The 24,253-nt window shown below is 47.5% G+C and overlaps 1 protein-coding gene across 6 annotated transcripts in view; it reads left to right on the plus strand.

Annotated features, from left to right (window-relative positions):
* phf21ab (PHD finger protein 21Ab) overlaps nt 1-24,129 on the plus strand; it is a 35,038-nt gene extending 10,909 nt beyond the window's left edge. Inside the window, exons 1-20 of one of the 6 annotated variants that reach the window (XM_080875985.1) lie at nt 42-536; nt 731-1,545; nt 6,060-6,099; nt 6,268-6,319; nt 6,399-6,488; nt 7,496-7,528; nt 7,616-7,681; nt 9,563-9,715; nt 9,801-10,016; nt 11,367-11,450; nt 12,526-12,867; nt 13,750-13,866; nt 14,563-14,614; nt 14,700-14,779; nt 14,926-14,986; nt 16,378-16,484; nt 16,854-17,009; nt 17,326-17,401; nt 17,486-17,589; nt 18,129-24,129. In XM_080875985.1, coding sequence (XP_080732111.1) covers nt 6,278-6,319; nt 6,399-6,488; nt 7,496-7,528; nt 7,616-7,681; nt 9,563-9,715; nt 9,801-10,016; nt 11,367-11,450; nt 12,526-12,867; nt 13,750-13,866; nt 14,563-14,614; nt 14,700-14,779; nt 14,926-14,986; nt 16,378-16,484; nt 16,854-17,009; nt 17,326-17,401; nt 17,486-17,589; nt 18,129-18,857 — 2,508 coding nt within the window. In that variant the 5' untranslated portion in view covers nt 42-536; nt 731-1,545; nt 6,060-6,099; nt 6,268-6,277 and the 3' untranslated portion in view covers nt 18,858-24,129. Of the gene's footprint in view, nt 1-39; nt 537-730; nt 1,546-1,576; nt 5,883-6,059; nt 6,100-6,267; nt 6,320-6,398; nt 6,489-7,495; nt 7,529-7,615; nt 7,682-9,562; nt 9,716-9,800; nt 10,017-11,366; nt 11,451-12,525; nt 12,868-13,749; nt 13,867-14,562; nt 14,615-14,699; nt 14,780-14,925; nt 14,987-16,377; nt 16,485-16,853; nt 17,010-17,325; nt 17,402-17,485; nt 17,590-18,128 lie in introns of those variants that run through there. The other 5 variants (XM_080875988.1, XM_080875984.1, XM_080875986.1 and 2 more) reach the window with 5 other exon arrangements.
* Nucleotides 24,130-24,253: the final 124 nt, after the last annotated feature.

Below are 24,253 nucleotides of genomic sequence, written 5' to 3' on the forward strand. Positions count from 1 at the left end.
GTGTGTGTGACTTTCTCTCCATAGAGTTTCACTGAGTTTACATCCGGGTTTTTTCCCTAGGCAATGGGAGTCGCAGCACCGCCGTTCCTTAGGCAAAGTGAAATAAATTCGCCGCACCGACACAAAAAGTAGTCCGCTTCCCGAACACATCCCCCCCGCGCCTCGGCTCGCTCATCGGCCCGATTTAACGAACTTTAACGGCCATAAGGACCGACATCGACCGCTCCCCGGCGGATAAGCGAGCTCCCGCCGGAGCCGCGAGGAGTTTTTGTGCCCCTTCGTCCAGCTCCGCGGCGCAGGGATCTGTGATGTGCTGAGGCTGAGCTGAATGAGATTGAAGAAGAGTTCTTCTTGTTTTGTAGCTTCAGTTTCTCTCTTTTTACACAATTTCCACTAAAAGTCACCCCGAAACACGACAGCTGGGTCCAGCCCCGCGGGGAGGAGGCGGCCGGGCTGTGTGTGCGCCTCTGTTTCACCGCGGATCGGCTTCTTACACACATATATATTTAATTAATCCAGAGGAGGACTGCTGCTGAGTAAGTGCACATTGGGCTTTTTAATTTCATAACTTTAATTTTCCCTGCTGTCAAACTTTACGCGTCTCCTGCGGCCGCCCGTGGTCGATTGTCTGCGGCTGTTTGCGGGCAGGTGTGCGGGGCTGTCGGCCGGTGTGTGTCCGCTGTGTTCCCGTGTGTTTCTGTGTGTTTAGCTGCTCTGTTTCTTATTCTAGGAGTTGATATTCTGGAGGACAAGGGGCCGATGTAACTTGGACCCACCGACGCCTGCTCGCTGTCAGGGCTTTTTTTCTTGACTCTTGTAAAAAGATGGCGTCTTTCGGGACTGTTGGAGCCCGATTCGAGCCGTGCCCCCGGCCCCTGCCGCCCCTCGGCCGCCGTGTTTTTTTTTTTATCTTTGATGGAAGTTGTTATCAGCGTGGCTGCTGGCTGCGTTAGCTCCGCGCGGCTAACAGGATGGTTAGCATTAGCGGCTACGGCTAACGTTATCCACTTGTTCTCAGCCTCAGACGGAGCAATGTCGGACGGTTTTTTTCACACCGAAACACCGAAAAACAGCCCGTAAACCGCGACGGTTCTCCCAAACAGGCGGCCGGGGGGCTCTCCGAGGGGGGACCGAGCGTCCACAGGGCCGCAGAGGCTTAATAACACGGTTATAAAACATTAATTTGTCTGCCCGAAACAAAAACCCACTTTTCAGTGTTTGAACTCCCGCAGCAGAAGAAGAAGAAGCACTTGGCGGCTTTCATCTTGAAACCCTCCATTTTAGCTTCATTTCTTCCCTTTTTGGGCCCTCTGCGGAGGCACGCGGGGCTGCTCGGGGAAGTTTATCCCGACAACTTGGCGTCCCACCCGGGGAGCAATTACTCCAATTAACCGGCGGCCTCCACAGCCCGCTAACAGCCGCCGAGCACCTCCGCTCAGGTGCTGCACGTATGGACGCTTCTCAGGTGGACCGGGACCCCCCACCCCAACACTACAGGTCCCAGTACTCAGGGCCCCCAGCTCGCGCTGCAGGCTGGAGCACAAAGTACTTTTACTCATCGCTTATGCTGTACTACTGTACCTCGGGGTGGGATAGAAGTACTCGAGTATTTTTGCTTTCTGTTGCTTTAAATCTGTCCTGCAGTAAATTTAGACGTGTACTAACTAAAAACACCAAACAGTAAGTCACAGTACTTTGTTTCAGGATGTAACAGTTACTTTTTTATTAATAAGTACTGCACTAATGCTGTAAGTAAGGGCTGTTTAAAGTACTCGGTTAATAGAAGTATTCAAGTGTTTCTGTTTTCATTCCGTGTGTACTAACGAAGCCTTTTTAACAATGTACTACAGTAAATCAGAGTACTTTGTTTCATATTCCAGACTGGTAAAGTACTACTTTATTCATTAGTTATGCAGCACTACAAAGTGCAGTTTAAAGTACTTTGAAAGTGAAAGTATACACACATTTTTATTTTCACTCTAGTAAAGTTCAGACGGAAGTACTGCAGTAATGAAGCTTTTTTTAAACAAAGTACTTCAGTAGGATCTAATTCAAAGTACTTTTTTAATAATTAGTAATACAGTAGTATAGTTTTGGACTTGGAAAACTGTTGTACTACACTTCAGAGGGACACACTGCAGTAATGAAACGTGTACAACACAGACCCTCGTCCTGTGGTACACGGTGCTCTTTAAAGTACTTTTTCATGTGTACTGCTATATCTAAGTGCAGTTTTAAAGTATGTAGATAGTAGAAATATTCAAATGTGTACTAATGAAGCTTTTTAACAATGTACTACAGTAAATCAGAATACTTTGTTTCACATTTCAGACTATAGTACAAAGTAGCTTTTATGAACTAGTAATAAAGTACTACTAAGTACAGTTTTTAAGTATTTTGATAGTTGAAGTACACAAAAATCCTTATTTACATTCTGAAGTAAATTTCAGAGGGAAGTACTGCAGTAATGAAGGTTTTTAAAAACAGTCAGAGTACTTTGTTTCAGGCTGCAGTATAAAGTTGTTTTTACCAGTAAGTATAAGTACTATTTCTGGGTACTTGGATAATAAAGGTTAATGATTACATTTTCTAGTACTTCAAATTTGTACTCCACAAGATTTAAAGAGTAAATGTACTGTACAAACCAAACTTTTTGAATAGAAAAGAGTAACTGGGAGTACTTATCGTGGGATCAGGCTGTAGTTTGTAGTACTAAAATACATTTGTTACAGTTTTTATCAAGTTTAAGGTATTTGTAAAATGGAACTGCAGTACTATTTACATTTCTGGTACCTTAAGCGTGTACTAAGTGGTGGATTCATGAGTAAACCAAAGTACTTGTCCCATGTTATAGACTGCAGTTTAAAGTACTTTGTAATGCAGTACTACAATGTATAAGTACATTTTTGAATGACCTGGACCATGGAGTACTTTGGTGTTTATTTGTCCTCTTGTGTACTTGTACTTAAACTATAAGATGGAAGTAAGTCTTTTTTACTAATTAGTACTACAGTACTACTACTTCTAACTAAGGTTTGAGGTACTGTACATGTACTGCTCTAGACTGCATTTCAAAGGGAAACTTTTTACTACTGAATACTGCAGTTTTAATAGTTGTATGTACTCATAAAGCAGATGTACCTGAGTATTAGTATTTTTTGTTACTCTGTTCTTGTATTCTACAAGAGTTTTGTTACTGCAGGTACTTACAAAATACACAGTACAAAAGTACTTTGAGTCCCTTTGTCTCAGGTTTCAGGCTGTGTTTAAAGTACTTTTAACAGAGTACTACTGAACTTAAATACGTGTTTGAGCTGCTCAGAAACTGGAAGTACTTCAGTTTTATTCTCTTAGTACTACTAAAGCTTTTCAGTGACGGTTGTATAATGCAGTACTTTCCCCTGTTTTTAGTTTTCAAGTACTTGAAAAGTAGATTCCTCGAATACTAATACTGTATAGAGATACTTTACTCCAGTAGGAAGTACATGCACCTGAATGTTTTAGACACAAATCAGAGTAATACTTTAAAGTACAGCACAGAAAATCACAGTACTTCATGACTCAGGTGTTGAGTTTTGGACACGAAGTACTTTCTACTAAATTAGTAAGACGGCACTACTGCATCTTGTGTAGTATTGAAGTACTTGGAAAACAGGTCTAGTGGTTAAATCGTGTACTTTTAAAAACAACAAACCGGAGTACTGCGAGCCACTTACAGTACGCTCGATTCAGCAGTACTACATGTATTTAGTTTATATGTTTATGTACACGTCTGTCTGTGCTTTACAGTAATGACGTAGTATTTTTTTCTAGGTTAATAATAATATGTACTTCAAAATAGTTAAGTACTATAGTTATGGTACTTTTTCCCTCTGAATGAGTTTACGTGTAGTATGTACTAATGCAGTACTTCGTAGTATTAATGGAGTTGGTTAAACTTGAAGGAAAGTCAAAGTACTTTTTGTTTCACTGCATAGTTTTTGTGTAATTACAGTTTTTAAAGTACAACACAGGAAATCAAAGTACTACTAAGGAAAAGTACTTCACGCCACAGCCTGAAACTCAGTACACGAAGCTAAAATACTTTGTTTATTCTTTTAAAAGTACTTTTTACTGCACTAGTTTCAGCTTTCAGTCTTTCAACCATAAATCTGAGGATTTGAAAACAGGAAGTACTTGAATAGTTTTTCTCACATAGTAGTACTACTACAGCATCACTGCAGTTTTGAGGTACTTTACTACTTATTTTTCACTACTTGATACTATGTTTCAGATTAGGGCTGTGTCGATATAAGACATCTGTCGTCCCGGTAACGATATAAATCACAAAAATGTAACATTTTCTGTAAAGTCTGTGAATCTCGGGCAGCTCGACCTGCGTGAAGTGTTTCCAGCTGTGCGTCGTGTAGCTGGAGTCGAGTTTTAACCGATGCATGAAACGACACATTTTTAGACTTAAGTTGTAACGGCGCCGTTTCCTTTGTGAGTATTTATTACACGGCGTGCTGCGGGGAGAAGCCTGTTCTAACGTTTGAGTCTAAGGTTTATTTTTTAGCACCTGGCGTCTTTTTTACTTCTCATCTGTAAACACTCTGCTCTTTCACGTGATTCAGTTTATTTTGAAGTCTCAACAGGATCTTGAGCTTTATTCTGAAAGGTTTATGTGGAACATAAACAAGCGGACACACGATGGTGTTACCATCAACAGGCGCCTGTGCGTCCGTAGTGTGGTGATATTAAATATAAGAGAAAGAGAGAACTTTAAGAATACAGCCACTACAATGACATCCAAACATGAACAAATATTACCGTAAACAGTTTATTTTGCGACACCACGAAACAAACAACAGCGTAAAATGAAACAACAGATGTTTTTATATCGTCGTCCGACACACATCGTTATATCGAACAGCCCTACTTCAGAGGATTATGTAGTACTAATTAAGCTTACAAAATACCCAACAATCACTCAAAGTACTTTGAGGTGCAAGCTGGAGCCTATAATACTTGTGTGTACTTACAGTGAAAGTACTTGTGCATTTCTTTCTTTTCTTTTTATTCTAATGAAACTTCAAAAATGTAAAAATGAAGCAGTCTTTGTGTTTTATGCACTTTATTTTGTAGCTTTTACAGTTTTTATGAGTACTTCGGTACTTCATTTGTCTGCAGGTTACGGGCTGGGGTGTGAAGTACTCGAGTATTTCCATTTCTTTGTACTCCTTGTGAAGTAGTCAGACTCGAACGTTGTCACACTCCTGAGTACTTTTTCCTGATGTGCTGCTCACGTTAACCCCAAACAGCATTCAGAGACATGATGCGGATGTTTTTCCTTAACTTCTTCTGTGGATTCGTCATAAATAATAGATCATCTCAGGACCCTGGGTGTATTTCTGGCGACACTTTGAAGGGCCCTGACCCTTATGTTAGTTCCTGTTTCTGGTGTTTTTAGTTTAAAGAATGTTTTTTGTCTCACTGATGCAAAGACATGTAAATGTTGGCATCCACACAGCAGGGGGCGCTGCAGGGGCAGGGATGAGCTAACAGGCTGGTGATGCAACACATTATTATGATGATGATCTTCTCTGAATGATTTTCTTTGTGTTTTTGAGAAAAATGTGTCGGTTTATTCTTTTGTTTCCTCTCCAGCAGAGAAACACGAGCGAGTACTGCACAGGGCTCGTTCTTAATGCTCCTCTTTGGTGTGTCACATGACCTCTGAATCACTGTGGGCAGTGTGACCTGATCAGGTTTGGCTCACATGTGAAAGTTTTATGGAGCAAAGAAAAACAAACCCAAACTGTCAAATAATAAAAAGAATCCTCTTAAAACGTGAACAGCAAACAAACTGAAAGCTTCAGAAAACATCAGCAGATGGTAGAAAGGTGAGGACGTACAAATCGAGTCCACAAACGTGTGTTTTATTTTGAAGGTGTGTGCCGCTGCACGCCTGCTGAGTTGTGCTGGCTCAGGACTGATCCCTGTTAGAATAAAGACGTCTTTCATTTAAAGTCTCCTGAACACACTGGGCCTGTAACGTGTGCGTTTGCTGTGTGTTGCAGGGCAGCACAGAGGGGTGGAGTCCGGTCCCACAGCCAGGTGGTGAGTGCTGTTATGCTGGAGTGTGAGGCTCATTAATGCTGATGTGAATGAAGTGTTTGATGTTTGGGCGCGATGAAGCTCGGAGCCTGTTTGTGTGTAATGAACAGCTTCAGGTGAGGTCACCTGCCCTGTAGTCATCCGTGTGTCTGTGCCTCGTTTCCTCTGCAGCACCACTTTAATGCTTCAGTTGGATGGTTTTCCTACTGGAGACAGTGTTCAGGTGAGAGCTCACACACACAGGTGTGGTAAGTGTAGCCCTGAAACACCAGCGTCTCACCTTTCTGTGTGTGTGCGCGCAGGCTGATCGATCGGCTGGCAGACTGACTGGATCCATGATGGAATTACAGACGTTACAGGAGGCCCTGAAGGTGGAGATCCAGATCCATCAGGTACGCTGTGGGCTCAGCTGTTTCCTGTCTTGGCCGCTCGCTCTTCTTTTTCAAAGTTCAGCGTCTGCATGAACGCACTGAGGCAGGACACTGAGTAACGCTGCATAACACAGCCTGCTCCCTTTACTACAAATACATGCGGATCGAATCAGGAGGCAACAGGTGGGGTTTTTACAGCAGCCTGAGGAATAATTCTACTGTGAGTTTAAGTAGTTTCACAGGAAAAACAATGTTTCCACGGTACATCGTTAGTTCATGTAAGCAGATTATGAAGTGGATTCATTGTTATTTAATATTCATTATGTTGATGTTCAGTCAGTCCTTTCTTTACCACCATAAATGTGACACCGTAACGTCGGAGCACAGTCGCACTTTTTGGGCGGAGTAAACCACTCTGAAAACTGCAGCACGCTTACAGTGTAGGTGCTAGAAATATTGTTTTTTCCACAAGATAAACAAGAAATAACACAATACTAATAATATACTAATATTACTGTAATAACTACCTGAAGTTACGCATCGCTTAAATTCATCTACAGTCTAATTATTTCTTTGTTTCCTGGGAAAACCTGACCTGTTACCTCCTAGTAGAGCTGACGTGTGGAGGTACATATAAGTGCATTATAATCCCAGTAAAATAAAGTGCAACTCTAGTAGGGGAGTAAGGGGTGAAGCCACATTCAGTCTGCAGACTGTGAGGCCTGCAGTGGGCTGTGTTTTAATGGAGCCTAAATCTGGTTTTCACCCTGAAAACGTGGATGTGTGCTGTACTAAACAAAGTGATGAACAAGCTGAAAATGTTCATAGTGTGATGGTAAAACAGGAAAAAAGAAATCAGGGTCAGGTGTGGTCTCTTTTTCTGTTTTCATTTGTTTATTTAGTTTATATATGATCCTTATCAAAGGACGCGCGTCCGTCAGAGCGAGCGCTGCTCTGTTTCGGGTGCAGTTCCCTGTGATGACCAGCAGGTGTCAGCGTGATCTGTGTTTTCTCTCTTCTTTCTGCAGAAACTGGTTGCTCAGATGAAGCAGGACCCTCAGGTAAGGTCCAAGCTCTTATTTCTTATCAGCACCTCTGAAGCTTCAAACTTTTCAGACGTTTTTTTCATGGCATTTGTTTTTTGTTAGAACGCAGATCTGAAGAAGCAGCTCCACGAACTTCAAGCAAAGATCACAGCGCTCAGCGAGAAGCAGGTATTCAGCTTTGTGCTAACGAGCTCGTGTCCGTGGGCTCGTTTAAAGCGTGACCTTCTGTGATATTAGAGGCTGAGTTCACCGAGCTGTCGTTTCAAACAAAGAAACGTGAGCTCGGAGCGCTTCAGCTTCACAGCGGTAGGAGTGACACGCTCCGAGGCCAAAGCTCAGCGCAGTGGTACAGTCTCACCTCATGAGCTTACATCATTCTGATATCAAACATTATTAATGAACGACACAGAACAGCCAGCAGTGGCAGAGACAGCGGTGCACGTTTGTGTCTTTGACTTGTTTTGCATCATTGTCACTGTGTGACTGGGTCGCTCTCTTTCATGAGCTTCGGTGGTCGTTCGTTTCTTCCTCGTGGCTGTTTGACTCTGTGTGTTTGGGGTCTTTCTCTATGGCTTTGTTTGGTGTCTGGCGTTCATAATAGTCCCTGTGATATATGGATCAGATGAGCGTGTTACGTCACGTCTGTAGTCTCTTTGTCTTCTGTTATTTTTGAACACTTTCATTGTGCCTCCTATTTTTATCTGCTCCCTGCGTGTTTCTCGCTGTGTTTGTTCTGCGTGTGAAACATTTTGTGCTCGCTGCTTCGACATCGTGCAGAATTAAAGAAGACGTTGTTGGATAAGAGTTTGTGCAGACTGAAGTGTGCTGAGATGATGTCGGAGTCGGGATTAGCTCAGATTATTGTGGGGAAACAGAAAGCCGTGCGCGTATTTGTGCAGGCGGGCATCTTGCGTAACCACAGATGACTAAAGTCGGTTTCAGAGAGTCGGCAGATTAGTCTCGCGCTGAGCTCGGCTCCCACCTGATGATAAACTGCCTCAGTGGGAATATGAGCCGGAGCGTGAGGGGTGGGCTCAGAGTAACAGTCTGAAGGAAGTTCAAAAGAAGAAATGTAGGTGATTTCCTGCTCCTGCTTCTTCTTCTTGTAATTAAACTGGCAGCCGTGCAGCTGCTCTCATGGCCTCTTTGATTCTGGGGAAAAGGAGCGAGATTTTTTTTATTGCACTTTTTCTTTCATTCAGATGTGCTGGGAAAAAGTGCATGACCCTTGACCTTTTTTTAGAGCGTGCGCCTCACCATCACGCGCTGACGTCATCACGCCTGAACCTCCCGAGTCGCAGGCCGAGAAAGACTGAGTTAAACAGGAAGTGTGTGTTTTTAGAATCGGACCTGTGAAAGCAGAAGTCCTGTGAGATTAAACGTCCCTGTGCGGCGGCGGCAGCAGTTGAAGTGCTGCACGTTATTGGCAGAAGGTCAAACAGTTCTCTGAAAGCAGCGCCGCCACTTTCCTCCTCCTCTGTGTTTCTCTGCTTTCTCTCTCGCGGCGTCCTCATTGTGTTTCACTCCATTAAGTTCCTGCTTCTGAGTCGACTGTTGCTAAGCAACAGATGGGCTTTATCCTCCGACTGAGAATTCAGTCGCCAGTGTGTGCGTGACCTCCTGAGCTCCACCCCTTTCTTCTTCTGCTTTTCATTCTTTTTGCTTCTTTCACTTATTTCTCTTTTGCCCCTCCCCCTCCTCCTCAGTCATGCAGAGATGCTTGGGTACTTATTCGTACTTATTTGTACTTATTCGTACTTATTTGTACTTATTTGTACTTATTTGTACTTATTTGTACTTATTTGTACTTATTTTCACAGTAACTTTTCTAAATTAAATGATGAATGAACAATCACCAGTTAAAAAACACACTTTTTATATGAGTCCGCCCCAAAGTAAAGTTTAAAAAGCTTTTTTCCTCTGAGAGTCGACCCTCTGCCTCCACACCCTTCATTATATCGTTTGTTCCATACTTTGTTTCAATAAAGCTTTTTTGAATGGAGAAGTGGCGCCTGCTGCGGGAATAATGTCCTGTGCTCTCGCCTGCAGAAAAAGGTGGTGGAGCAGCTGAGGAAGGAGCTGCTGGTGAAGCAGGAGCCGGAGGCCAAGCTGCAGCTGCAGGTCCAAACTCCTCCAGGAGGAGGAGACATCAAGCCGGCCAACCCACTGCAGAGCCAGCAGATAGCTGGAGCGCTGCAGCAGGTATGAAAGCCGCGGCGCCGTTTACAGGATGACTTAAAATCCGACTGTCTTTAAATGTGTCGTGGGTTAACTTCTCCCTCCACAGACGCTGACAGTGACGCCGGTCCTCACCACAAAGACGCTGGTGCTGAAAGCTGCCCCCGGCACCGTCCTGCCGCAGCGCCCGCCCACTGTCGCTATGGTAACCACAGCTATCACCAAACCCGACTCGCAGAACGCCCCCATCAACCTCCAGGTGGCCGGCAAGCTGACCAATCAGAGCTCGGAGCCCATGCGGCTGGTGTCCAAGAACGCCATGGTGGTAAGTGTGCTGTCGGTGCGATCTGTTCGAGCTCAGGAGACGCTTCAGACCGCCGCCCGCTGACCCGCCTGCGTGCGCTCTCACACGACTCTGTTTCTCTGAAAGCGCTCGAGCGGGCTGTGGCGGCAGCTTCTAGCATCTCCCTCTGGGGGTCAGTTCCCCTCACAGAGGCGCATGATTGCAAAAAGAACACGTCACGACACGACTGAGGGTTTTCCAGGTGGTTTTCCACCGCGGGAACATCTCTGTGCCCGTTCCTGGGCCTCCAGACACAACAAAGTACCACCTCTGGGCGTGGGTAGGTACTTCCTGGGCGGGCCTCGATGCTGATGGGGTAAACTGATCACTGCGAGGGCCATCTTTAAAAACATGTCAGGTGAAGAAGAGCAGAGCAAAGGGAAAAAAGCTTAAAAGTCAGAAACGCAGCGATCGAAATGACGAATCGTAACACAGCAGGTCGTTTTTAAATTGTTCTGCAGCCGTCGTTCTCTGAAACACTTCTGCAGCTTTGCCTTACCTTTAAACATACACTAGTTTTAGCAGCGTGGACAGGATGTAACAGCACGACCACCTGAGGTCTGCTAACCACCGTGATTAAAATACTGCACAGAAGACAGAAACGAGCGCAGCTGTCGAACAGCGCTGACGTGAACAGAGTTCAAACTTGGAGGTGAGGCTCGTGTTTCAGGTTTCAGAGCAGGGCAGGGTCCGGTTTGCTTCAAGTGTTGGCCTCTGCTTTGGATGCGGGAACTGACAGAGGTCACAGTGTTCTGCACACGGTTCAGTGTTCCATCTGAAGGACTCTGAACTTTTCCTCCCAGGAATCTTTTCAAGGAAAAGACTGGAGACAGCTCGCTGACACAAACACCTGGATGTTACAAAGTATCAATGTTCCTCTGGATGTAGCGACGTCGCTACATCCAGAGGAACATTGATACTTTGTTATAGTTTTTGAGAAACATTTAGCCAATAAGAGTAAATGTATGTTTACAGTACGGTGCTGGGATGGGGCATGACTCCATGAGCTCTAAAAAGTAGATCTGGGTTTGTACCAACCCCGAAGTTTATGAGCGTTTCACTGGCGAACAGCACCGGACCGATTTTGGTCCCTGGAGGGTTCCTCGTTCCTGCGGTGCAAAAGCAGCTGCTCTGTGCCAGTTCTCCATCCTGCTCCCTCGGCAGAGCCCACAGGTGTGTGATCTACCTGCTTTAAAGCCCGCGTGTTCTCAGAGTTACTTACTCCCACGCTCTGCTGTCAACGCTTGGCGACGCGTCCCGAACCGAGCGCAGCAGACGTGTCGGTCAGATGTCAGCAGCACAGATCCACAATCTGCTGTGGTTTTGTCTCAGGTGCAGGCCGCCGCCCAGCCAATCAAAGTTCCTCAGTTTGTCCCGCCTCCTAGACTGACGCCTCGACCCGCCTTTCAGCCACAGGTGCGTCACTGTGAGACCCGCCTCTGAACCCTAACCCCCTCAGATCAGTGTGTGTGGCCCACCCGACGTGGCGTGCTCACTCTCCAGCAGAGGGCGGGAGCGCGCCGAAGCAAACGCTCATGCCTTGCTCCGTGGCACTAAAACATTGTTTTCTGTGTGCTGCCTCTTACTCATCACTTCTCCTCTCGTTGTGCTTCTTTTAATTTCCGACTGACCTGTGAGCAGGTGTTTTTGGAGGTTTCCTGCCTGTGTACCAGTGTCTTTTACCTTTCTTTGGTCAGAGCTTGTTTCCTGCAGCTTCTTGGTATTTTTGTGTTTCTGGCTGTCGGTGTGTTTTAACCCTTCCACTGGAGGAACGTGGGCGGTGTTTGTGCTGAGTAACGCCACCGGGAGCTCGGGCTCAAACATCAGAGTTAGGCCTCTGAAGTCGTCCTACCAGGAGCAGCGTTTGTCTGTTAGCTCAGAACAAATACTCGAGTACTTCTGTATGAAGTTTGAAGGGTTGGGCTTATAAAACTATTAAATATTGTTAACAATATTACGTTTTGTTTTTTTTCCCTCCACCAATCACGTTTGACCTTATTGGTGATTTTTTTATCTAATGTGTTTTTGCATTTTTAATAAGTCTAAACGATTCGTGTCCTTTCTGTCCTGCCAGCACATCGTTACATGTGTACAGTGTATCTTATACTGTTAGAGTTTAATGACAAAATGCTTTATAAAACATTAAAGCTTTGCAGTGCCTGTACCTCTGAAGCCCCGCCCCCTGTCTCACTCTGAAGGGCTCATCTCACCTTATTCCCTGAGAGTGAGCTGTAGGTGTGGTTAAAGACTGGGACTTTGGAGGCGGGGCTTGTGTGGTAGCAGAGCTGGCACTGCTGTATGATGTGGTGTATCTGTCTTTTTTGATTTAATACATAAAAATAAATGAGCTAATGTTTGTAACATTCCTCTGCTTCAGCAGTAGCAGTAAAGGTAGGCTCAGTCAGGCTGAGGTAGAGCTCCACAGTGGCGTTACCTGGCAGTATCAGGTCATTTCTGTGCCGATTTGTGATTGGCTGTGTGTCGTTATCAGGTCCGGCCAAAGCTGACCACGCCCACCAATGTCCCTATTGCACCGGCCCCTCCCCCACCCATGATGGCGGCCCCCCAGTTGCTGCAGCGGCCCGTCATGTTGGCCACTAAGCTCTCGTCCTCGCTGTCGTCGTCGGCGCCCATCCACCAGGTCCGCATCGTCAACGGCCAGCCCTGCAGCAAGACCGGTGCCGCCCCGCTGACGGGCATCGTCATCACCACGCCAGTCTCCGCTGCACCCACCCGCCTCGCCAGCCCCGCCCAGGTGCCCCTGCCCACCCCCGTCCCCACTCAGACTCCGGTCCAGCCGATCCAGATCAGCAGCCTGACCACTGAGCCCAAGGTAAGGTCCTGCGTTAGTACTGCACTGTTTAGCACAGCAGGATCTGAAATATTTTAATCGTGGTCTTAGATTTTACTTTCAGAAACCTTTGGATAGTTTTGTAGTTCTGATGTTTAAACAATAAGGCGATGACCTTAAAGATTTAAAGGTGGCGCTCGTGTGCCGCTGCTCCTCCGACACGCTGTAAAGGGCTGTGTCCAGCGCTGAAAGGTTGGATATCAGTTTTAGTTCATTTACAGGTTAGGGTTATGTGCCAGTATAGCACCCCCCTGTGGTGATTCAGGTAACTACAGCACTGAAACGAACAGGCCTCTCAGACTTCAGCAGGGTCTGTTTTTGCCTCTAAAAGTACTGAAGTGGTTTATAAAGCTGGTGTCTGTATAGACGAGGAGAACCTCACTAATGATCTGCTTTTACTCGTGGATCCGGCCCGCACGTTTAAATTCTGCTGCTGTGACGGTTAAATCTCTGCGCTGCTTTCCCGACAGCGGTGATCAGAGGAAACGTACCTGCTCTCCGGCTGGAGCATCGGGCAGCTGGACGCTCACAGCTTGTTTGGGTATCGTTAGTATGTTAGAATTGATGATTAGTCAGCGCTGCAGAGCTGCGTGCGGGGCGTCGTCTGCTCGTGTCTTACTGTCACACCCTCTGAAGGTCCCGTGTTTGCAGCTGATGGGTTCTTACTGGAGTTTGGACGCCTGTTCGACCCTCGGGTCTTTGAACGATGGCGCTGTGTCACATTGGTCCGTGTTATTGAAGGAGGCCGTGTGGAGGCCTCTGCTTCTTTCTTCAATGAAAAACAGAAAATAGAAATAATGAAAATATAAAGGAATGTTCTCTTCTGTGACTTAAGCTTGCCGTCTTCGTCTCGTCTTCTCTCAGCAGACTGTTAAACCGGGAGGAACAGAGCAGCACGCCGTCGTCAGCCTCCCGTCCTCCTCCTCAACCGCTCCTGTGTCTCCTCCTCCCAGGCCCCCCAAGAAAGAGGAGAACCCAGAGGTATGACCCACAGAGGGACACACAAGTCGTGTATTTTCTAGCACAAATCACTGAACCGTTTCTCTGTCGTCACACGTTTCACCTGCAAATTCTAGATATTAATATCTTTAAGTAAATGTTATTGTTATTAAAACATATTGTTAGTATATTGTAGTTCAAACGTACTCACACAGGCTGATGTTATGAAAGGAGATAAAGGCGCACGATGTTCCCAATGATCCAAAACCCCAGAAAAAGCTGTTTACCAAACTTTTATTTATGCAGCAGGCGCCTCAAGGTGTTTTATATTATTAGACCCTAAAATAACCCAGAGAAACCCAACAATCATATGACCCTATGAGCAGCTCTTTGGCGACAGTGGGAAGGAAAAACTCCCTTTTAACAGGAAGAAACCTCTGGCAGAACCAGGCCCAGGGAGGGGCGGGCCCATCTGTGGGTGGGGCTTCATTGCGTGCCTGGGTGGGGTTTGAGAGCGAGAAAAGAGGCATGAGAGGAGCTGCTTTACTGCATCGATATAAAATACTTTCATTCTGCATCTCATTTGAAAATGTATCATTTTAAAAAGATGGATTTATGTGTCAGGACGTTCTCCTGCAGATGTTTACGTTGATGCTTGGAGCACGTTTTGCTACCGCACAACTTTGTTGTTGTACCAAACCTGCCAGCGTGATGATTCACCTGCTGTGTCTCCTTTAGAAACTGGCCTTCATGGTGTCCTTGGGCCTGGTAACACACGACCACCTGGAAGGTGAGCGATGCTTTCAGTCTTGGTGTCGTGAAGCTGCTGCGTGAGCAAACATCTGCAGGAAACGCTGATGTGTTTTTATTTGCAGAAATTCAGAGCAAAAGACAGGAGCGTAAGAGGAGAACGACGGCCAACCCGGTGTACAGCGGCGCCGTGTTTGAACCCGAGGTACGTCCCAGACTCCCGTTTACGTTTGTGAATTTAGAGTCAAGCAAAGTGCGATGACATGTTTACGAGTTTGGGTTGATTAAAGTAGTTTTCACCAATATTTTGCCTGCTGAGCGACTTAACGACGTTTTTCTCTTTTGTTTCAGAGGAAAAAGAGTGCAGTGAGTTACCTGAACAGCCCTCTGCACCAGGGGACCAGGAAGAGAGGTCTGTATGAAAAACAGACCAAAGATGATGGAAATGACAGTAGAAACCAGTAGAGACTGAACGATGCATGACAATAGAATCAAGCAGAGCTACAGTAGAGACGATAGCTGAGAGTCGTGGCAGAGCTGCAGAGAGGAGTGTGTGTGTGTGTGTGTGTGTGTGTGTGTGTGTGTGTGTGTGTGTGTGTGTGTGTGTGTGTGTGTGTGTGTGTGTGTGTGTGTGTGTGCTTCATTGAGTGGAAGAAGAGTAGAAACAGTAGATCAGTGTCTGATCTGATGCTCGGTGCTAATAACGTGCTGTGAAACTTTTCTCCTGCTTCTGCTTCCTGTCTTTGTCGCTTCAGTCGGGTTTCCGTCTAAAGCCGGATTCATGCTCACTCGTCCTCGAGGCTCTGAAGCTTCAAACGGGCTGAAACGCGCCCGCGTGTCACGTCATTTAGTGCCGATGATGTCAGGTTTCATTCGCAGACTAAACGCAGACATGTACCCTCTGAAACGATGCCGAGGTTGGTGATCAGAGCTGTGGAGCCTCCGATGAAGGAGGATGAATCCGGTTAGACCCTCTGTTTTCTCTGGGAAGAGCTGAAATGCATTCTGGGAATTGTAGGAACACCCTGACTCCCAGTTAACGCCCATGATGTTTGTTTGCTGGGAGCCACGCCGCCGGTAACACGACTAACGGTGTTTCTGATTCGATAACATCACACTTTCCGACAGTCGAGCTGCAGACGTCGTAACGCTAGACGCTAACCTCACGCGCAACTCGTGGTGTCAGATTTTAACACGCCCTGAAAGAGGCGGAGGAAGTCTGCGTCAGTGTCTGCACTGATGTTGGACTGTTCCTTCGCCCTCCAAACGCTGGCCTCGGGTTTCCACTTCGCTGCAGCCGCTCTCTTATTCATCTCTTGCTGTTTGTCTTTTAACTTCGGGTCTTTGTTAAGCCAGTAACGGGCTCGTAGGTCGGCCCGACTGAGCGCCCAACCCACGGCGTGCCTGTTGGGTCCATGCATCTCATACCCGTATTAAGCCGTTTTATGACTTTTAAGTGGCAACAGGCTGAGCCGCTCGTGCCGAAGAGGCCCGGAAGTCGAAAGACAAAAAGGCGAGGTGGGAACGCGAGGTCGGCACCCGGGGTGTTGACTTCTGACACGAGTCCACGGGCAGCTTTGTACTAGAGCTTGGCGTCAGCTCGCTCGGAGCACTAACCCTGCTGTCTGTGCTTCTGACTCCTCCTCTTCCTCCTCTTCCTCTCTCACCCTGACTCATGCTAGCCAACGAAGACTCCCTTTCCAAGGTATGTCATACAGACTGTTTGTTTTTGTTTTCTCCCCCCTCTCCATCTTTCTTTTTTTCTTTGTTTTCCGTCTTTGTCGTCTGTCTCATTTCACCCAGGTCGTCCACCCAAATACAGCAGCGTCCCGGACCTGGTCAGCCTCACCCCGACCTCCCCCTCCAGCCCCGTCCATCCCCTCCCCCTGCCCAGCCCCAGCTCTGGGGATGTAAGTAACGATGGGGGAGACGGACAGCTCAGAGGGTTGGACGCCCCGTCACACACGGTCCTTTTGGCCCAGTAGCTCTGTCACCATTTGCACTCCTCCATTAGTTTGTCGTCTCCATGACACTCATCCGCACTCATCACTTGATTTTACTTTGACTCAGCCTTACAAAGTGAACAGAGTCCTGTAGCGTCATTGATAACTACTGCAGAGCACATTCTAACTCCCCTGTGTGGGCTCAGTCGATTAACACAACACACCATGTCATTAGAACAAGCCCAGACTGTAAACTAAACCAGATCACGGCGCCCCCGCCTTGCCTCTGCGCTGATGGTTGGTGGGGAAACTGATTGGTCCAATTCTTCCTCACAGGCAGACATCCATGAGGACTTCTGCACTGTGTGCAGACGCAGTGGCCAGTTGCTCATGTGCGACACGTGTTCTCGTGTTTATCACCTGGACTGCCTGGATCCACCCCTGAAAACCATTCCTAAAGGCATGTGGATCTGTCCAAAATGCCAAGATCAGGTAACCGCAGCAGACTGATCCTGAGTCAGGGGGAAGGGGGTACTGCAGTCCAGACTGTGCAATGTGCTTCCGGCGGGCCTTCTGCCACGCTGGCCTGAACTTTAGGACTGTTCGATCCTTTGTAAGCAGAAACGTGATGCAGTATTGTTCTTTTGTGCTTCTGTCTCATTCATTGTGTAAAGATCTGCATCTCACATCCATCCACCCCATTGCTCGTCCCCGTATCGGCCCCACCGCAGGGTGGTGGCTAAATTTGTCTCCCTGAACTCTTTTCCGAGCTTCCGCCTCTGTGAAAACTCCCAGCTTCTCTCTCCAGATCCTGAAGAAAGAAGAAGCCATTCCCTGGCCCGGCACCCTGGCTATCGTTCATTCCTACATCGCTTACAAAGAAGGTGACGGCAGCTTTTGCTCTTCTCGTGTGTCGCGTCTGCTGGGACCGGCGAGCTCTGACCGACTCTCCCGTCTTTGTCTTGCAGCTAAAGAAGAGGAGAAGCAGAAGCTGATGAAGTGGAGCTCAGAGCTGAAACTGGAGCGAGAGCAGCTGGAACAGAGAGTCAAGCAGCTCAGCAACTCCATAACAGTGAGCTCAGCGCACACGTTTATGCCTCGGTCCAGTCTCCAGTCCCTCGTTCATAATCTGTGCAGCGCTAAAGTTATCAAAAGTTTTGGCTGTGAGCTGGCTCAGCAGGGGGAAGACTGTCAGCTGCTGTCATGGCCATGTTTTTTGTGTTTGGATGTTGGATAAAGCACCGCGATGCTGCATTGTGAGAGAAAGTTTGTATAATTACCTGTCAGGTCCTGAGCGATCTGCCTCAGGGATGCGGAGTCGGGCTGGTAAGCGATGAAAAGAAGACAGGACAGCTCGTCGTGCTGTAACTGTATTGTTTTAGAGCTATTCTCCGGCTTCACGTTAAATTCCAGCATCAGCAGCGACGAGCGGGACTGTGTGCCGTAAACGAGCACAGCTCCAGGACAGACGCTCGTCCTCGCGGCCGTCACAGTCACAGGGTTTTTACTGTTGTTGCAGTTAAATGCCTGCCGCCAACTTCAGCTTCTGTGAATTGTCACTGCTCTCTTTATTTGAGGAGATGAAACTAAAACCTGTTTTCATTTTTTCAGAAATGCATGGAGACCAAAAACACCATCCTGGCCCGCCAGAAGGAGATGCAGCTCTCCCTGGACAAAGTCAAACACCTGATTCGCCTCATCCAAGCCTTCAACTTCAACCAGGCTCTGGCAGAGACGGAGGGCAAAGACATGAGAGTCCCGGACAGGGCTGAGGCCGCGGTCAGCTCTGAAGCTCCGCCCAAAGTCAACTCGGCGGAGAAGGTGAAGGCGGGGAGCTCCTTGGCCAGCGTCATCACCGAAGGGAGCAAGCCCGAGGAGCACGGAGCCGCGGGGAGCCACCAGACGGGCGGAGACACCTCGGGCCAGCCCGACAGCACAGTCCTAACGGCAGATAGCGGCACCGGCGTGGGGGCGGACGGAAAGGCGGGGCCGGGGGGAGGGGCTAACACGGGGACTGGTCTCCAGGCGGAGATCGTAGCCAAGCCTGAGACTGAGGTAGCCGCGGCAACTAATGTTCCCGCTTCTTCGGCCGTTGCCACCACCAACGGCACAGCCGAGCTAGCCCGTCCCGATCAGAGCCCCGGCGGAGGCCACGGCGCCAACGCCGCCACCGGCTCTGAAAACAAGACAGCTGCCGTCAACCCCCCAGAGACGCCGGCAGAGAAGAAACAGGAGGAGATCACCGGAAGCGATGGCAGCAACACCAACAACAGCAAAACCTCAGAACCCTCCCAGCATTCTTTGCCAGCTCTCGTCAGCAGTTTGGACAATAAAAAGTAACGCGGCGTCTCTTCAGTCGGGGAATTCAAACATATATATTAAAAAAAAAGACTCTTGCTTGCACCGTGTGGTGCCCTGAAGTTGCCAATCTGTATAAATGTTGTTTGTTTGCATTGTATTGTCAGACTGTGTCAATGGTAGATATACAGCCCAAGTCACGTGACTCTGGGAAGACGTAGGCCGTTCCACCCACTGAGCTGGGGTACAGGAAGGCGTGCGCACCAGTGTCATCATGCCAATTAGTGATAGACGTCATGGTGGGAATGCTCAAAGGGAGATTTAACTCATCATCACACCAGTGTGTGCCTGTTACAGTGGCCCCTGTTCCCTGCGAGGTGGGGAGACGGTTCACATGGGCACGAAGAACGCCGAGAACGTGGAGCCAAACATCTGTCAGGGGTTACTGGTCTAAAGCAGTGTTGTGATAAATGAACCTGTTCGTGCCCTCGTCCCAACGAACTTAATGTGAACGACCATGAACCTTAACCATCCGTCCCGACCTTCCCGATCGTCCGATCCTCGCCCGGCCGGCCTCCGGATCTCTTCGGTGGAGAGAAACCCGTGCGTCCCTTCACCCCTTCACTGTGAAAAGGCTTCAGTTTGCTTCAAACACAGAGTGGTGCCAACCACAGGCGCTGCAGATGCAAACAGTCCTAGAAATCTGGATCACGTCGCATCTGGGTGTTTTTGATCGGAAGTCAAACGTAGTGGTCTGTGAATTACAGTGAACTTTGCAGAGAAAATGATGCGTTAGCCAACACCGCTCACGCTGAGCGGCCTAACTTACCTTAACCCAGGTACCCGACAGCTGGGTACAAACAACTGTTGAAGGGAGCGAAAGATAAAAGGCTGAAAATGGGATTTTCAGTCCGTCCTGATTACCGCTAACAGCTCTGAAAATCATACCTTAGACTGATAACCTTCGATATCAGCCAGAGACCTCCTCAGACATCGTCTTTTTAAAGACGGCGGTTGGCGCTTTGAAGCACGCGGCTGCCTTGAAGGTGACGGGTCTGACTTTCCAGATGAGACTGATTGGCAGCATGTCGGCTCATCAAACCACACGTGCACCTGGTGGTGTAAACCCGGGCTCACCTGCCCAGGTCCGAGAACAATACACAACATTATTGCAGAAACCTTAAAGGCCTCGGCATCGTCGCTCTTTTGAAGCACACTGACGCCTTTGGAAAGACTTCCCGAGCGATCCATAATCCCTACATTATTCCCACTCGCAGTCACCCGGTAACCAAACGGCCCATCCTCTCCCCATCTCCTCCCACCTGAGCTCAGGCAGCAAAGACGCCGAGCGGCGCGTTCGACAGGTACAAAGGACGAGGTCGAACAGGCTCGGTAGCCGAACAGATGTTTTCAGTGGTGTCGGTCAAGTGTAGTGATTGAGTTTTCATTCGTGAGTCAAGTGTGTCAACTGTGAGCACTAAATGTGAAATTGCAATACTGCAATGTCAACACACACAAACTATATCTGGGCTGTGTTTCTTTTTTATAGGAAAAGATATTCAGGTCTTCCTAGTCTTCTTCAGAATAAGTGCTTTCTGTTCCTGAACCTGCTGGACTGGCATTATCCACACACAAAGGAGTCCTCTTTTTGAAGCGGTCGTCTTTGCATCGTGTGCGTTTCTGTTGAATCCTGAACTGCCAAAACGACATACCCAAATTCAGCAGGGACAAGTCCACTTACTGTATCGAAAGATCAAATCACCGGCGTTGTAAGATATTTAGATGCTACCATTTCAGAAATTGGAAGTCCCCAGATTGAGACAGGAGAGCTTACTAAACAATAACATTAAAGGAACTTTTTTCCTTCAAACGGTTTGTCGTACGAAGCTGCTCCTTCCGACGGATCTAAAAGGACGATAATCCTGAGATTAAAGCACAAGCTTGCTGCATTACAAAGAAGTGCTGAAGAGCTTTTTGTATGTTAATATGGAATTAAACAGAGTATGCATCTCTTTGTTGTGATGTGACTTATCCCCCACATTGCCAATATTTTTCTCGGAGGACACACAAACCTCTGTCTGACGTGCGTAGTTCCTGTTTTTGGGAGGAGTGGCCCGAGAAGCGCCTTCGTCCCCTCGCGGTCAGACACGTGCGTCTCTTTTCTTTCGGTGTGGCCGAAGCACGACGCTGTCATTTGTGGCTGTCGGTTCAGGTGGGTCTGCTGAGCCGATCACTGTTGGGAGCGAGGCAACGACGGCGCCTCTGGTTGTGCTGGAATTTCTGTCGCTTTCTTTCTTCGAGCTGTTTTGGAGCATCGTTGCCCAGGTTTCAGTCGCCCGGCGGCGTCTTCACCCCTGAGTGCCGACGCCGTTTGTTTTCTGTGATTGTGCACGTTCGCTGGGACTAGAGCTCTGCTGTGTGAGTGGCTGTGATACCCTGTAGGTGTGGGGTAGGCCCAGCAGCAGAGGAGGACGAGGAACACGTGAAGGTGGCCGCGTGTTTCAGCCTGTGTTGCTTACTGATGAAACATCAGTAGTTGGACTTTCCTGCTAACACCTGTACGGTCTCTGGAGTGCTGATAGAAGGCGTTTAGCGACGTGCACGTGGCGCTGACCGCAGAGGTGAACACGCTGCAGGGCGACTGCGGGTGACCGTTAACTTCATATCACTACGACCAAGTCGGCATATCTGACACCCGGTGTTCTCGTATACAGACTGCCTTCATTCAGAAGATCCCACAGAAACGTTTCCATGCGTTCGGCCGCCGTGTCGCGTTTTATGCCGTCGGTCTGACGAGCTCGGCCATTCGAACACAGATGGGAAAGAAGAGCCAGAAAAAAGAAAAGAAAAAAGGCAACTAAGGTGTCCCCGGGTCCCTCTGAGTATCATTCGTTGTGTGTTTCGTTGTTCGTCGGCGTTCTTCACCACGCGAGGCTGTGTTCACTCATGGGTAGAGCAGAGTAGTCATCGAGTCTCAACAAGGTTTTCTTTCAAAGAGCCCGAACTTGTGTTCCAGTCAGACTGGACCTCTCCCTCTGTACAGTAGGTACCTCGAGTGCCTTTCTTCAAACAGCAGATAATATTTGTCTCTTGACTTGCACTGTGACTTGTAGAACCTTACTAACCCCTCCGTATGACCCTCCGGTCCCCCGTCCCAGGAGCTCCCCCCAAACTCCGGAGCACAAACTTGGTCCCTCCACCTCAGGCTGCCAGTAGTCAATGCAAGTTAAATCTACATTTCATATATGATGCCGTTTGAAATCGACCGCATAGTGTTTTGTTGATGTTTAATAGAGGAGTTGCCTTAAATGTGTTTTGTTTTCGTTTTTTTCTGTGATTAACTTTTCCATTCGGAGAAAAAAAAACACCTGTGCAGACGCGAAGGTCAGAGGTCGTCTGGTGAGAAGCAGTCGGGGTTTTCCCGGCGATGATGATGATGACCTGCTCGGAGCTGTGTTGTGATGCACTTTTTGATTTGACCAGTATTATCGGACCGGGATCGGTCAGCAACGCAGAGCGCAGGTGTGAATCCCGGTTCCCCGGATTTCCTGGCTGGACTCGCGTTCGTTTTATTTCGAAAGGTCCATCGTTGCTTCTGCACTGTTCTGGTTCTTCTTTGGCTTCAGATAACGCCCGAGTTTGCTAAATCAGGTCACATGAGGCGTCTGGCATGATCAAACTTTGACCCGATTAAGAGCATCTGTCAGTGCAGCGGCGGCAGCGGAGTGCATGACTTTTTATGCAAACTTTGATAATAGACGTGTCGAAACGTTTTTTTTGATATGCATCTGCTTTTATTTTTACGTTTTCATGTGAAACTCGAGTCACTTTCTTTTCTTTGGGCGTTCTGGCAGACACGGATGCCAGAGCGCGCCGTTTAGGTGTTAAATGTTGCAGCGACCATCTGCGTTCAAAGGGTTTCTTCAGAATCAGAAGGTTTTTCCATGGATGTATGAAGAAGAACTGGACACCTGTTCTCCACTGACATGCTGCCGTTTGTGGGGCGGTCCTACCGCAGAACGCTTACCGGTGATTGGTAGAAGTAGCCTGTGGATTTGGAGTAACGTCACCCCAAGTTCGACCAGCGCTTGGTTCAAACATGAACGCAGTCGACGGATTGTGCCCGCCGCTAGTTTCTTTCTGGGAAGTTACCCAACTTTGACCTCATCAGCACCGTGTCAGTGGAACGCAGGAGGAAGATCATCGAAAAAGTAGCCCTAGCTTTGTCCGGCTCGTGGGTTAACAGAGAGAAATCGCTGCTGTGATTGGTTCTGCTTTGTTCAATGACTGTTTGATTCATGGCTTGGCTGAGGTTTAGGTGATGCCGGGCTACAGAGCAGGAGCTCTGTGGGGGAAAGGAGGCATGCGTTAGGCCTGAGTGTCTGCCCTGCATCAGCTCTCTGGATACATCCATGGGTTTAGGTTCTTCGTTGTAGTCTTGATTTGGCTGATGCGGCGTGCCGACTGTTGGGATCCCAGCAGAGCTGCGAAGGTTCGGGGAGGAAGGCTCTCTAAATTGCTTCTCAGTTTCGATTTCGCCGAGCCGTCCGGGTGAACTTATCCAAAGAACACTGAGAGCATACATTTCGTCTCTGCATATCATACGGATGTCGTTTTCCTGCGTTGGCATCGTGCTCGTGGTCACATTAACCGCTCATGCATTCTAAAAAAACAAAAGACTGTGCTGGGGGGTCGTTCCTGCGAGGTAGTTTGCTCCGACTTTTAAGTTGTATCAGTTTTAAAACGATCAAGTCATGATTGTGGCCTTCTAGTATTCTGTCGGTACATGACGTCATTAATCTCTCGTGCCCGCCCGCCCATCTGTCTGGACCCAAACGTACACCTGCAGCTTCTTACCTCATCCACAGCTGATTCCATCGGGGTGTGTTTGAGTGCAAAAAAGAAAAGTTCAAAAAAAGAAAAAACAAAAGTCTTTTTTTATCTTCCATTTGGTGAGATGCATTGTAGCGATATGAATAAAGAAAAAGTTCACCTGGTGTGCTGAATAATGTGTAAATTGGTAATTACACAATCTGAATATTTGTATAATTGTTTGTATTTTTTCATAATGATTTTGGAAAGGAATGTGTTTATTTTTTTGACTTCTGTTCCAGATGTGTCTTCTGTTGGCCTGACATTGTGACTGGTCTGGTGGGATTCTTACCTCTGTATTGAGCCTCTTCTGTGATGAATTCTTTGTATGCAGTGTTTAGGAAATACTGTAGGGAACATGGGGAGGAGTTGATATTAGGAGCATTTGATCAATTTGTATTTATTTATTTTATCATTTTGTTAATAAATTGTGAAAAGCAGACCGTGTGGTGCCTGCCTGTTTATTTTGGTTTTAAGAAAGAAGCCACATTCATTAAGAACAAATGTTTGTATAGTCCCTAACAATAAAACCGCCGGCCCCTGTATTACAAATGAGAATATTTTTC

Source organism: Rhamphochromis sp. 'chilingali' (genome assembly GCF_963969265.1).
Source record: "Rhamphochromis sp. 'chilingali' genome assembly, chromosome: 2".
NCBI classification, from domain to species: domain Eukaryota; kingdom Metazoa; phylum Chordata; class Actinopteri; order Cichliformes; family Cichlidae; genus Rhamphochromis; species Rhamphochromis sp. 'chilingali'.